General features: G+C 45.0%; 1 protein-coding gene across 1 annotated transcript in view; it reads right to left on the bottom strand.

The window, feature by feature from the left end:
• Positions 1–12,903, bottom strand: part of LOC126160040 (G-protein coupled receptor Mth-like) — a 653,909-nt gene extending 641,006 nt beyond the window's left edge. Inside the window, exon 1 of the mRNA XM_049916850.1 lies at positions 12,232–12,903. Within this exon, the coding sequence (XP_049772807.1) occupies positions 12,232–12,864 (633 nt within the window). The 5' untranslated portion in view covers positions 12,865–12,903. The remainder of the gene's footprint in view (positions 1–12,231) is intronic.
• Between the last annotated feature and the right edge of the window lie 544 nt (positions 12,904–13,447).

The raw sequence follows: 13,447 nt of genomic DNA, 5'->3' as shown, positions 1-13,447 counted from the left end.
CTGAATGAAATGTCATGTAAACATACTCTTTACGCAATTCAACGTTTGCTTTTTTCTTATAGAAGGAAGGAATGAGACTAAAAATGTAGACGGATTTCTTTAGTCATTTTTACAGCGTCTCTTGAATAAATTTACACGGGTTAAAGGGGTGCAATGGTTGAGGCGTAAACTTCAGATCTCTGTCTGCTTATTCACGTTTAGGCTTCTCTCCATTTGTTTAGTCCACTTATAGGGTGAATGTAGTTCCTTGGCCGGCCGTTGTGGCCGAGCGGTTCTAGGCGCTTCAGTCTGGAACCACGTGACCGCTACGGTCGGAGTTTCGAATCCTGCCTCGGGCCATGGCTGTGTGTGATGTCCTTAGGTTAGTTAGGTTTACGTAGTTCTAAGTTCTAGGGGACTGATGATCTCAGATGTTAAGTCCCGTAGTGCTCAGAGCCATTTTTTGTAGTTCCTTGGGAAAAATGCGGGATATTCTTCCCCATCCTTCTAATTCAGACTTGTCGCCGACTGGAAATGTTTCCTTCCTTTCTTTCTGAACAAAGTTTCCGGATTTTTGGCTTTAAAACAGTTCATTTGGTGCGTTAATTTGTGTGATAGTTTTCAGTGGTGTCTACAATTCTCGTGACGGCATCTTCTCTTCTGTTACAGAACATGACCAGCGAATTCTCGTGGAGCATAGCAGTAATACACTGGTGAGTGAAGGTTGAGGACGAAAGTAACTTTCACATGAAGTGCCACTGACAAGTGAAATAGCTCGATGAAACTTCGTCCGTACGTAGAAACAACTGCTACAGTATGCTATAGAAGGTAACTCAAAAAAATATGTGGTGAGACGAACAGGAAGTACACATTGTTTAAAGACAATAATTAATGTAGGTTAATTCTTAGAAAGAAGAAGACAGCAACCAGCCACTATTAATTCTGCTATTTATTTAGGTAAATAGCGGCGTTACCGGTTTCGAACTGGCAAGTTCACCATCAAACGGCTGTTCACATGATTTTCAAGATACACTTTACATTATCGTCCATTTTCGATTTTTATTCTTCCACTGCGGTGAAGTATTTTTTGGTGTGTTGTTGCCGCCGGAAATTCGGCGCGATTTTGTTGCGAAGTTGCAGGATTGTATTTTTCGAATATTCCAAAATATATCCAGCACTTATTTAATTGCCGGCAGGAGTGGCCGTGCGGTTCTAGGCGCTACAGTCTGGAACCGAGCGACCGCTACGGTCGCAGGTTCGAATCCTGCCTCGGGCATGGATGTGTGTGATGTCCTTAGGTTAGTTAGGTTTAATTAGTTCTAAGTTCTAGGCGACTGATGACCTCAGAAGTTAAGTCGCATAGTGCTCAGTGCCATTTGAACTATTTTTTTTCAGTTGAGCGTGTTTAAATATTTTGCTTTGCTTTTGGCAGTGCTTCCACACCTGCCATTTTCCAAGGGTATTTGGAACAGCTCAGAGCCATTTTGAACTTAGGTAATTTGTACATCACCATATTGTGCAAAGCACCGCACACACACACACACACACACACACACCAAAAAGAATTTGCCACATGTGAAGCTATCACAAAGAATGCAGATTTACAAAATCATGAGAATAGCCGTCTGATGTTGAACTTGCCAATTCGAAACGGGTAACGGCGCTATTTATCTAAATAAATAGCAGTATTAATAGTGGCTGGGTGCTGTCTTCTTCGTTGTAAGAATTAACCTACATTAATTATACACAGCCACGGTCTCACCATGTCAGTTTTAGACCATAATTAAACTGAAGTCACAGCGCTTCATTATCGTCCCCTGGATGATGATGATGATGTGTGGTTTGTGGGGCGTTCAACTGCGCGGTTATCAGGGCTCGTATAAATTCCCAACCTTTTCTCAGCCCAATCTCGCCACTTTCACGAATGAGGATGAAATGATGAGGACAACACAAACACCCAGACATCTCGAGGTAGGGAAAAACAATCACTGACCCCGCAGGGAATCGAACCCGGGACCTTGTGCTCGAGAAGCGAGATCGCGACCGCGAGACCATGAGCTGCTCGTCCCCTGGACATTACAAACAGGGGAACATAAGGTGTATGATCACCAAGAACGGCAATTCAAGCTCTGCAACGTGCTTGCATGCTGACCACACGGATGATAAGGAGTTCTTGTGATACGACGTTCCATTCCTCCGCCAGCGCCTTTGACGACTGATGGGTGGTCGTCGGTGCGCGTGGACCTGCAGCAACACGCCTCTCCAATGCGTCCCAAACGTTCTCGATGAGATTCCAATCGGAGCAACGGGCAGGTCAGTCCATTCGCCGAATATCACCTTGTTTCAAGAGCTTCCCCATCTCTGGTGTTCGATGCGGTCGCACATTGTCTTCCATAGAAATGAAATGAGGACCAAACCTATCCCTGAAAAGTCGCACATGGGGGAGGGGTACAGTGTCACAATAACGATGTCAAAGTTAGACTAAGGAGGGCTATGCGTGAAGCGTTCGGTGAATTCGAAAGTAAAGTTCTATGTACCGACTTGACAAAAAATCTTAGGAAATTCTGGTCTTACGTTAAATCAGTAAGTGGCTCGGAACAGCATATCCAGACACTCTGGGATGATGATGGCATTGAAACAGAGGATGACACACGTAAAGCTGAAATACTAAACACCTTCTTCCAAAGCTGTTTCACAGAGGAAGACCGCACTGCAGTTCCTTCTCTAAATCGTCGCACAAACGAAAAAATGGCTGACATATAAATAAATGTCCAAGGAATAGAAAAGCAACTAAAATCACTCAACAGAGGAAAGTCCACTGCACCTGACGGGATACCAGTTCGATTCTACACAGAGTACGCGAAAGAACTTGGCCCCCTTCTAACAGCCGTGTACCGCAAGTCTCTAGAGGAACGGAAGGTTCCAAATTATTGGAAAAGAGCACAGGTAGTCCCAGTCTTCAAGAAGGGTCGTCGAGCAGATGCGTAAAACTAAAGGCCTATATCTCTGACATCGATCTGTTGTAGAATTTTAGAACATGTTGTTTGCTCGCGTATCATGTCATTTCTGGAAACCCAGAATCTACTCTGTAGGAATCAACATGGATTCCGGAAACAGCGATCGTGTGAGATCCAACTCGCTTTATTTGTTCATGAGATCCAGAAAATATTAGATACAGGATCCCAGGTAGATGCCATTTTCCTTGACTTCCGGAAGGCGTTCGATACAGTTCCGCACTGTCGCCTGATAAACAAAGTAAGAGTGTACGGAATATCAGACCAGCTGTGTGGCTGGATTGAAGAATTTTTATCAAACAGAACGCAGCATGATGTTGTCAATGGAGAGACGTGTACAGACGTTAAAGTAACCTCTGGCGTGCCACAGGGGAGTGTTATGGGACCATTGCTTTTCACAATATATATAAATGACCTAGTAGATAGTGTCGGAAGTTCCATGCGGCTTTTCGCGGATAATGCTGCAGTATACAGAGAAGTTGCAGCATTAGAAAATTGCAGCGAAATGCAGGAAGATCTGCAGCGGATAGGCACGTGGTGCAGGGAGTGGCAACTGACCCTTAACATAGACGAACGTAATGTATTGCGAATACATAGAATGAAGGATCCTTTATTGTATGATTATATGATAGCGGAACAAACACTGGTAGCAGTTCCTTCTGTAAAATATCTGGGTGTATGTGTGCGGAACGATTTGAAGTGGAATGATCATATGAAATTAATTGTTGGTAAGGCGGGTGCCAGGTTGAGATTCATTGGGAAAGTCCTTAGAAAATGTAGTCCATCAACAAAGGAGATGGCTTACAAGACACTCTTTCGACATATACTTGAGTATTGCTCATCAGGTCGGGTTGACAGAGGAGATAGAGAAGATCCAAAGAAGAGCGGCGCGTTTCGTCACAGGGTTATTTGGTAAGCCTGATAGCGTTACGGAGATGTTTAGCAAACTCAAGTGGCAGACTCTGCAAGAGAGGCGCTCTGCATCGCGGTGTAGCTTGCTGTCCAGGTTTCGAGAGGGTGCGTTTCTAGATGAAGTATCGAATATATTGCTTCCCTACTTACACCTCCCGAGGAGATCACGAATTTAAAATTAGAGAGATTCGAGCGCGCACGGAGGCTTTCCGGCAGTCGTTCTTCCCGCGAACCATACGCCACTGGAACAGGAAAGGGAGGTAATGACAGTGGCACGTAAAGTGCCCTCCGCCACACACCATTGGGTGGCTTGTGGAGTATAAATGTAGATGTAGATGTAGATGTAGAACGCTGAACGCTGAGTGTACCGCTTGCAGTGACTTGAAGGTCAACACGGCCATCCAACATTATGACTCCTCACACATTGACACGACTACGAGAACCATCGTGTTCTATAATTCTGGACGTACCCTCATATGGCGAGAGGTGAGAACATGTAATGCACCCAGGAACATTGTCGAACGTGATCGCCTTGGTTGTCCAGGTGTTACGGTGTCGGGAGGCATACTGTTAGTTGAGCGTACTGACATCTAAATCTTTTAACACGGTTCACTCACGCGTCAAAGCTAATGTGACACTTTACTCCTTCTTGACGTGCAGGGGTGCATTCAGCCCTCATTTCATTTTTGTGGGTGGCAATGTGCGGCCGTACCGAACAGCGCAGGTGAAGGAAGGCTTTGAACGAGAGGTTATTCGTTGACTGGCCTTGCCTGAACTGTCTTTCAACTTACATCCCATCGAGCACGTCCACCTGCAACAACGGCCGTCAGCAGTTGTCTACCGCACTGATGCAGAAATGGAACGCCATAGTACAAGAACTCCTAAGCAAACTCTTGGCCAGCGTGCCAGCACTGTGCAGAGCATGCACTGACGCCCATGGTAATCACACACCCTATGAAGAACCATTTCCCGCCTTTTGTAAAGGAGCCATTATGAATCTCTGTGACTTCACTGCAATTATTGCCTTTGAATAAACGTGTCATGCCTCTGTATCTCACTGCATACTTATTTCAGTTACCTTCTCTAATATAGTGTAGCTGTTCTTTCCATGTACGGTCCAAGTTTCATTGAGCTATGTTATTTGGGAGGTCAACGGCCTTGCTGCAGTTGTAACACCGGTTCCCGTCAGATCACGAAGTTAAGCGCTGCCGAGCGCTGTCGGCAAACGGTGCGCACTCTGCCCTTGGGAGGCAAACTGAAGAGCTACTTGACCGAGAAGTAGCGGCTCCGGTCTCATAAACAGGCATACGGCCGGGAGAGCGGTGTGCTGACCACATGGCCCTCTCTTTCCGCATCCCGTGACGCCTGTGGGGTGAGGATGGCACGGCGGCCGGTCGGTACCGTTGGACGGATTTATTTTATGTTATTTGGGAGTGAAACACCACGTAAACGTTACTTTCGCCCTTAAGTTTTGCTCAGCAGTGTATACCCATGTTCATGTACAGTTTAGTCATAGAATATAACATATTCCCGAGAATGCATAATTTTTCACCAGCATAGCAAGTGTAGGCTACGTAGCGCCAGTGACAATTTTTACATGAAATTACGGGCCACTAGCGCAGTGAGATATCCGCACGCCTCTGCAGTGATGTACTCTCGATGGGAATTAAGCCACCCACGCAGCTTGAATGAGTTACAACTGTAGAAACGGAGAACGGAAAACGCCTTTTGTTGCTGTGTTATTAGCATCTCGACGCACTTAGTACATTGAAGAAGCGAGGGAATGAACTAGCTATAAAGGCTCCGTCGAACTAGTGACTCAACGCAGACTTCTACCGGCACTACATCAAACGGCAACTTACTACCGGCGCGAATGAAAACTCTACTTTCGATATGTAAGTTAAAATCCACCCGATATTCCTATGTTAATTAATGTAGTAGATACAGTGTTGCGAAATCTGATTATCATTTTGAAACTGTGCAGACAGTTCTCAGACGAACTGTGTGCAGGATTTGCCCTCGCTTTGGGTAGCTTGTGTACACGGCCACAGAAAGGCATCTAGCTGTAGAATTAAGATAAATTAATTTCGCACATCGATGGGCAATTGGGCGTTTTTAATGCACCCTCCTGCTCCGAGACAAAACCAGAATAATTAAATTCCTATGAGTTTTGTTACAAGTTGAGGAGAAAAGTATAAAACCAGGTTGCTTCATTCCTCATGACGTTCGAGGTAAGTGTAGGAGTAGCGAGAACGCAACAAATCCGAAATATTCAGCTGTTGCACCAGGTGCGACAATTGAACCATGAAATACGCTCATTAAACCGATAGGAATTTTGAGATAAGGTTTCGTGAACATTTAAATTTGACGCACTTGAGGTCAGCATTAAGTACAAATGAACACCGGTACAGAATTACCAATTGGTACAAAGCTTTATAAATTTTGCATCGACAAAATGAAGGTCATACTTTGAACATACTTGAGGAAATTGAGATTCTGGGGTGTGGTAACCGCCAACTGGAATATACATTAAACAGCAAAACGGAATTAAGACACCGAAATGTACAGTGCTTGCTAATGTCGACAGTCTTCATATCAGTATATAATTTTTACTTACCGTGTTTCCTGTATTTTCCAATTACTTTCATGTATTTTGGTTACTTTTTTTTTAATATACCGCTACGAATGAATGGACGCGTCCCAACACTGCTATTCGGGTTTTATTAAATAGTTTCTTTCTGTCATCTTGTCGCGCCGCCTATTCCCGGGTCTGCTTCGCGCTTCCCTGTTAACTTGTCACTTGTCCGTCTGCTCAGTATTCAGTTGGTATCGCCTCATGCTTATTCTCGCCGTGATAGGTTTGTAGCATACGGTAACAGCTAGGGTTTTTATTCTTCGATTTAGTTTGTTTTCCTTGCTACTCGTTTTACCTTCTGCCCGTTTTATTTTCGTTATGGTCTTCTATATTATATGATTCTGCATTATATGATTTTAGTGTACATTTTGTGGTCGTACACGATAATTTGGTTATTTCCTCAGGGCCAGCGTCATACAACAGACTTTTACGAGTTTTATCCAATCCTTGATCTGATTGATATATTTTTATTATATTACTCTCCGTGTTTCTTCTTAGAACTTGAGTCATTTACTATGGCCGTCTCCTTCATTCCGCCTCTCTTATTTTGACTCCCGTTATTTCAAGCACGTTTTAATACAGCATTACTGAGCGTGAGTGAGGGCCTCCAATAATCTCTACATTTTGCTGTAAATGATTTGAATGTGAGTATTCTGCTTGTTGTGTACCGATTCTCTTGAGGTTTGTTGTCTCTTCAGTATATTCCGTATTTAAACAGCATTGAGGTTACATATTGCTTTCACTATACCCAAAGTCAAAATTTTTAAAATTTTTCCTCCATTTGTTTTTTCTATTCAGTTGTACCTGATGATGCAACTTTAGTGTTGCGAAACCGGTTGCTCTAATAAATGATTATTCAACAGCTGCTGCGGCTTTGTTTAGCAAGAATATATTCTTACAGCTGATTACTGACAATACAGTGCGTTCGGAAATTCGGTCACGAACTTCAAGGATTTGTAGAAGGGAGTGAGTACACAATAGTTTGAATAGGAACTCATGTCCACAAACCTACCGTTTCCGCGCTATAGCCGTCTGAAAACATGTTTGCTAGGTAGGTATGCAACAGGGTGGTCATGGTGGGGGCAGCGGGGGTGGTGGCGACGGATCGGTTGATGTCATTTGGTGTCTGTCCTACCTCTCTGACCTGGTTCGAGCCTCATTTTCGCCACAATTGCGCAACGGCTTCGAGAGAGGGTACCTTCGCCGTTAAAAGGCGTGACGTTAACGGGGTGACGCCGCACACCCGAATTAGAAGAGGTCGCGAAGTTTAACGTTGAAGAGTATCCGTCAACAAGTACACGACCAATTTCTTTGGCTATTAACGAGTGGAATTGTAAAAAAAAAAAGTTATATACTTGGTCACGCCTAATCAACTACTTGTAAATGTGGTCGCGTTGCCAACATGTTTTCAAATGAGTTCCAATTCAGAATATGATTTGCTCGTACTACAAACTTGACACTGAAAGACTGTACAGATAACAACAAAATATTATCAAACCACACATACCTGGTTCCACAAAGTGCAGTCCACCAACATTGGTATAATAATTTTTGGTGCCAGGTATGTGTCGGTTCATAATATTTTGTTGTTATTTCTACGAACTTTGAGCGTAGTGTTTGTAACATCACAATTCCGCAATTTTTATTGTCGTTGCCTCTTTTCGCGTTCCAGCTTAGACCCGGTGATCTGCAGCACAGATAGAAACCGATGGTCGGTAATAAAAAAGTGTAACCCTGACGGTGTTTGTTTATTTATTATAACAAAAGAGCCGACGGTTCCTAAAACTTGGCATTAACTACTAGGGTGTCAGATCGCATCATGTCCCTCTTCAGTATCTTTTACGTGATCGATGTTTCGACCTCTCTGTTGTGATATTCTTCAGGATATTATGGTGTTCACTACTGGGCAGTGTTCACGTGCCTGCGAACTCTAGAAGATTTTGAAGAAGACTACAGTAGACGAAATTGAAGTGTAGCAGACGCGGCCTAAAATCCTAGAAGATTTTACCTTCAATGACCAAGACCACGAAAGTCTGCAGGCTTGAATAATGCACAGACAAACCGCCACATGACGCGTGTTATTTGATTTGCTGATTAGTTTCACTCAGCAGGTATGAAAATCCTGAAATATTAACTGGCCTGGTCGCAAAACGTTATCGTACGGTACTGCAGTGTCTACGTCTACATGTACATCTACATCTACGTCTACGTGATTACTCTGCTATTCACAATAAAGTGCCTGGCAGAGGTTCAATGAACCACCTTCATGCTGTCTCTCTGCCGTTCCATTCTCGAACGGCACGCGGGAAAAACGAGCACTTTTCTGTGCGAGCCCTGATTTCTCTTATTTTATCGTGATGATCATTTCTCTCTATGTAGATGGGTGCCAACAAAATGTTTTCCCAATCAGAGGAGAAAACAGGTGATTGAAATTTCATGAGAAGATCCCGTCGCAACGAAAAACGCCTTTGTTTTAATGATTGCCACTCCAATTCACGTATCATGTCTGTGACACTATCTCCCCTATTTCGCGATAATACAAAACGAGCTGCCCTTCTTTGTACTTTTTCGATGTCATCTGTCAGTCCCACCTGAAGCGGATCCCACACCGCACAGCAATATTCCAGAATAGGGCGGACAAACGTGGTGTAAGCAGTCTCTTTAGTAGACCTGTTGCACCTTCTAAGTGTTCTTCCAATGAATCGTAGTCTTTGGTGTGCTCTACCCACAATATTATCTATGTGATCGTTCCAGTTTAGGGTATTTGTAATTGTAATCCCTAAGTATTTAGTTGAATTTACAGCCTTCAGATTTGTGTGACTTATCGCGTAATCGAAATTTAGCTGATTTCTTTTAGTACTCATGTGAATAACTTCACACTTTTCCTTATTCAGGGTCAATTGCCACTTTTCGCACCATACAGATATCTTACCTAAATCATGTTGCAAGTCGTTTTGATCATCTGATGACTTTACAAGACGGTAAATGACAGCATCATCTACAAACAATCTAAGACAGCTAGTCAGATTGTCTCCTATGTCGTTGATATAGATCAGGAACAATAGAGGGCCTATAACACTTCCTTGGGGAACGCCGGATATTACTTTTATTTTACTCGATGACTTTTCGTCTATTACTACGAACTGTGACCTTTCTGACAGGATATCACGAATCCAGTCGCACAACTGAGGCGATACTCCATAGGCACGCAGTTTGCTTAGAAGACGCTTGTGAGGAACCGTGTCGAAAGCCTTCTGGAAATATAAAAATATGGAATCAATTTGACATCCCCTGTCGATAGCACTTATTACTTTACGAGTATAAAGAGCCAGTTGTGTTTCACAAGAACGATATTTTCTGAATCCGTGCTGACTGTGTGTCAATAAATCGTTTTCTTCGAGGTACTTCATAATGTTCGAATACAGTATATGTTCCAAAACCCTACTACAAATCGACGTTAGTGATAGAGGCTTGTAATTCAGTGGATTACTCCTACTTCTCTTTTTGGGTATTGGTGTGACTTGAGCAATTTTACAGTCTTTAGGTACGGATCTGTGAGCGAGTGGTTGTATATAGATGCTAAATATGGAGCTATTTTATCAGCATGCTCTGAGAGGAACCTGATTGGTATACAATCTGGACCGAAGGCCTAGCCTTAATTAAGTGATTTAAGCTGCTTTGTCACACCGAGGATATCTACTTCTATGTTTCTCATCTTGGCAGTTGTTCTGATGCAGACGCAATGTTCCCTCGGACATTGATGCATATTCGAATGAATATTGCATCGTACGTCTGAAGAACAGCTACTGCACTATCGCATGTATGCGCCAACACTGGGCAGTCAACTTTCAACTAAAAATGTATACATAATGGATGTACGAGTGCAGTTTGTAGACGCATGGTTGACGACATATGGAAGTTTGCGTCTGGCTATGAAACGTGCTCGGACAGTCTAACGGTAAGACGACCGTTCGTGATAAGCGGGAAAACCTGGTTCGAGTCTCGGTTCAGCACAAATGCCTGGATTTGCTTAAAAAAGAAGATCAACAAATATACCGGCAAAATGAATGACGAAGGTGGTTTCTCTGCGTCTGTAAGGTGTCAGGCAAATCCAACACCTTCCATGAAAACCCTGACAAGATAGCAAATCCGACAGTATGTCACATAGTTCCGAACAAATCCTGACATTAAATTAACCAAAGTAATACGATCAACGAGTGAGCAAATGGAATACCACAGACTAACACAAGAACGCCTAAATGCATGTCATACCTTCCCACCGTGAAACAGACGCAGTTCGAGGGGAGAAACGAGAACAGAAGCCGAGAGCAGAACCGTGTTAAGCTAGAAGGACCTACGATAAGGGACGGACACCCACATCACCAGCCGACCGCCAAGATCACCCCCCAGCCCATGTTAAAAGATAGAGCCCTCCATAAGAACAGTATAGATCTTACGATAACGCTAAAAAGGCCACACCAGCTGCAAGTTTTAGCGTGAGACTATACGCGTCTCTGTTACGTTGCAAACGTTAAAAACATTGCCCCACCACGAAAAGTATAACGTTTCTCATTGGATAGACAGAATTTTTGTAGGCGGTGCTTATGGTTAACATTGAGAGCCTGATTGGTCAGTTGAAAACACAGCCACATACCTTTTTCTTAAACCAGCTTTGGTAAATTGTAGTAAGCAGAGGTTAGAGAGGAGTTGCTTCTGAGAAGGCGAGGTGTGTGGAGCTGCGCCGCCCGCCGCCCCCTGACACTGCCTAATCAAGGACAAGGTAATGAACGGACGCGATGCCGCAAGAGAGCGCATAAGCCTTCACTCGGAACTGCAGAAGTCTCATCTGTTACACCCCCGTTTTACATAATACTAGTGTCGATCGTCAATTAAACGTCGTGGTATTCACATTTGCTATTAGAAGTTAAAATCTGAAGCCCGATTATTTTTCAGTTATCTAATTATTGAGAAGCCACATCAGCCACTGTAATTTACGACAAGCTAAATAAGTAATTAAAGATAATTGAGGGTCACTGTAGACCATTTTTGATAGTTTTTTCATTTATAAAACTTTATTTAAACCTAGATTATAGATGTGATATGGCATAGGTCATCCTTCGATCCATTATAGAACTTGGAAACCCACTCAGGGAATATTCGTTCACATTTATGTTGAACGCAGTTGGTTTTTATCATCCTGTATTAAAAGATTTCCTTTTATCAATAGTGCAATTTATAAACAATGTTTTGTGAGTAGAATAAAAATTCCAGTGGTAAACGTAACTGCTTTTTCGACGTTATTTTACCATCTAACTAAAAATAGGAAAGCCTTGAACCCCTTCCACTAAGTTTAGTTAGTATTAAGATTCTTTTACAGGGAGTGCAGTGGAGCTGACGCTGAAATCATTAAGTATTTGGTTATATCATCGCTAGTCTCACTGAACTCTTCTGAATTCTGCATGTCATGTGCGGTCTGGCGTCTCCTTACCAGCAACAGGTCCCAGGTTCAAACTAGTCAATTGCCTAAAATACACGCACAGAGTGTCGTTGCGCGAAAGTGGTAAGGAGACACGACTTAGAACAAACAGATACCACGCAGAATGTTAGACATGTATTGCAAGCGAGACGACGCATGGTCGAGAATTGCAGTCACTGTGATCTGTAGATGTGAAGGAGGATTGAGGCACTCACCAAGCTCTGACCGTGCGGGCAGCACTTGGGCAGGCAGTAGTGGCTGGCACAGTACTCTTCGGCGTCGACGCACACCCTTACGAGGCCGTCACCGGCGAGGCAGCGACCCCCGTCCTCCGGCAGCGGCTGGTCCTCCGGCACGTCCACCAGCGCCCCCTTCTCGCAGTTCTCCGGCACCAGCGTCGCGCTCGTGTCGGGGAGCCGCTCTTCCGTCGAGTTCACCAGCATAACGTCCCAGTCGGTAGTGACGTCCTCGAAGACGCCGGATACCGCTCCAGTGTCTTCCGCGTAGCCCCAGGTCACGGTGGCTTCGCTAGTGGCGCCGACACTGCCGTTGTAAGCGTTCTCCGCAGTTTCCACCTCTCGTCTTCCGGACGTGGTGTCACTCTGCAGTAGCGTGACGTCGGTTGTGGGAAGCGGCTCCGTGGTATACTCGCCAGGCGCCGCGGTGAGGTTGAGGAAGTCATCGCCGGCGTCCGTCGTGTGGTTGTCGTCGGGCACGCACGCCCAGATGGTGGCGTCATAGCTGAAGCTCGGCGCGCAGCAGCTGCCCACGGGCTGCAGCGCTGCGGCGCGTGCTGCGAGGGCGATGGCGAAGGCGAGGGCTAGGGCTACCAGGAGCGGCAGCCGCATGCTCCGCTGCCCGCAGACCGCCGTCTGCTGACTGCTGACCGGCCGTCGGGCGCTGCATTGCCGCGCGCCGCTCTCCGGGTTCCGGTTGTGCCGAGTCGCGCATGCGCACCGCCGCGGGAATCCCTCTCGCCGACCCGCGTCCTTTGCACGCTCGCATGACGCGCTTTCTCAGCGCCAGCTTCCAGCAGCCGCGTGGGTTTGTTTCTCGGCCAGACGCGGCTCTTTCCACGCGGATCGTTTTCGCCCGGATTTGGCAACATTCCAAAGGAAATCGCGCTACTCCAAAGACCATTAATCCTTCGTCTGCGTACTTCACAATCCGTCGTCACGTGTAATGTTCGGACGAACAAAATACCCGGTGACGATAGCTATCTACATCTACATTTACATTCCGCAAGCCACCCAACGGTGTGTGGTGGAGGGCACTTTACGTGCCACTGTCATTACCTCCCTATCCTGTTCCAGTCGCGTATGGTTCGCGGGAAGAACGACTGCCGGAAAGCCTCCGTGCGCGCTCGAATCTCTCTAATTTTACACTCGTGATCTCCTCGGGAGGTAAAACTAGGGGGAAGCAATGTATTCG

The sequence above is a fragment of the Schistocerca cancellata genome, chromosome 2, assembly GCF_023864275.1.
Source record: "Schistocerca cancellata isolate TAMUIC-IGC-003103 chromosome 2, iqSchCanc2.1, whole genome shotgun sequence".
NCBI classification, from domain to species: Eukaryota; Metazoa; Arthropoda; class Insecta; order Orthoptera; family Acrididae; genus Schistocerca; species Schistocerca cancellata.
The sequence above is the reverse complement of the archived record's forward strand: the minus strand, read 5'-3'. Positions and strand labels throughout refer to the sequence as shown.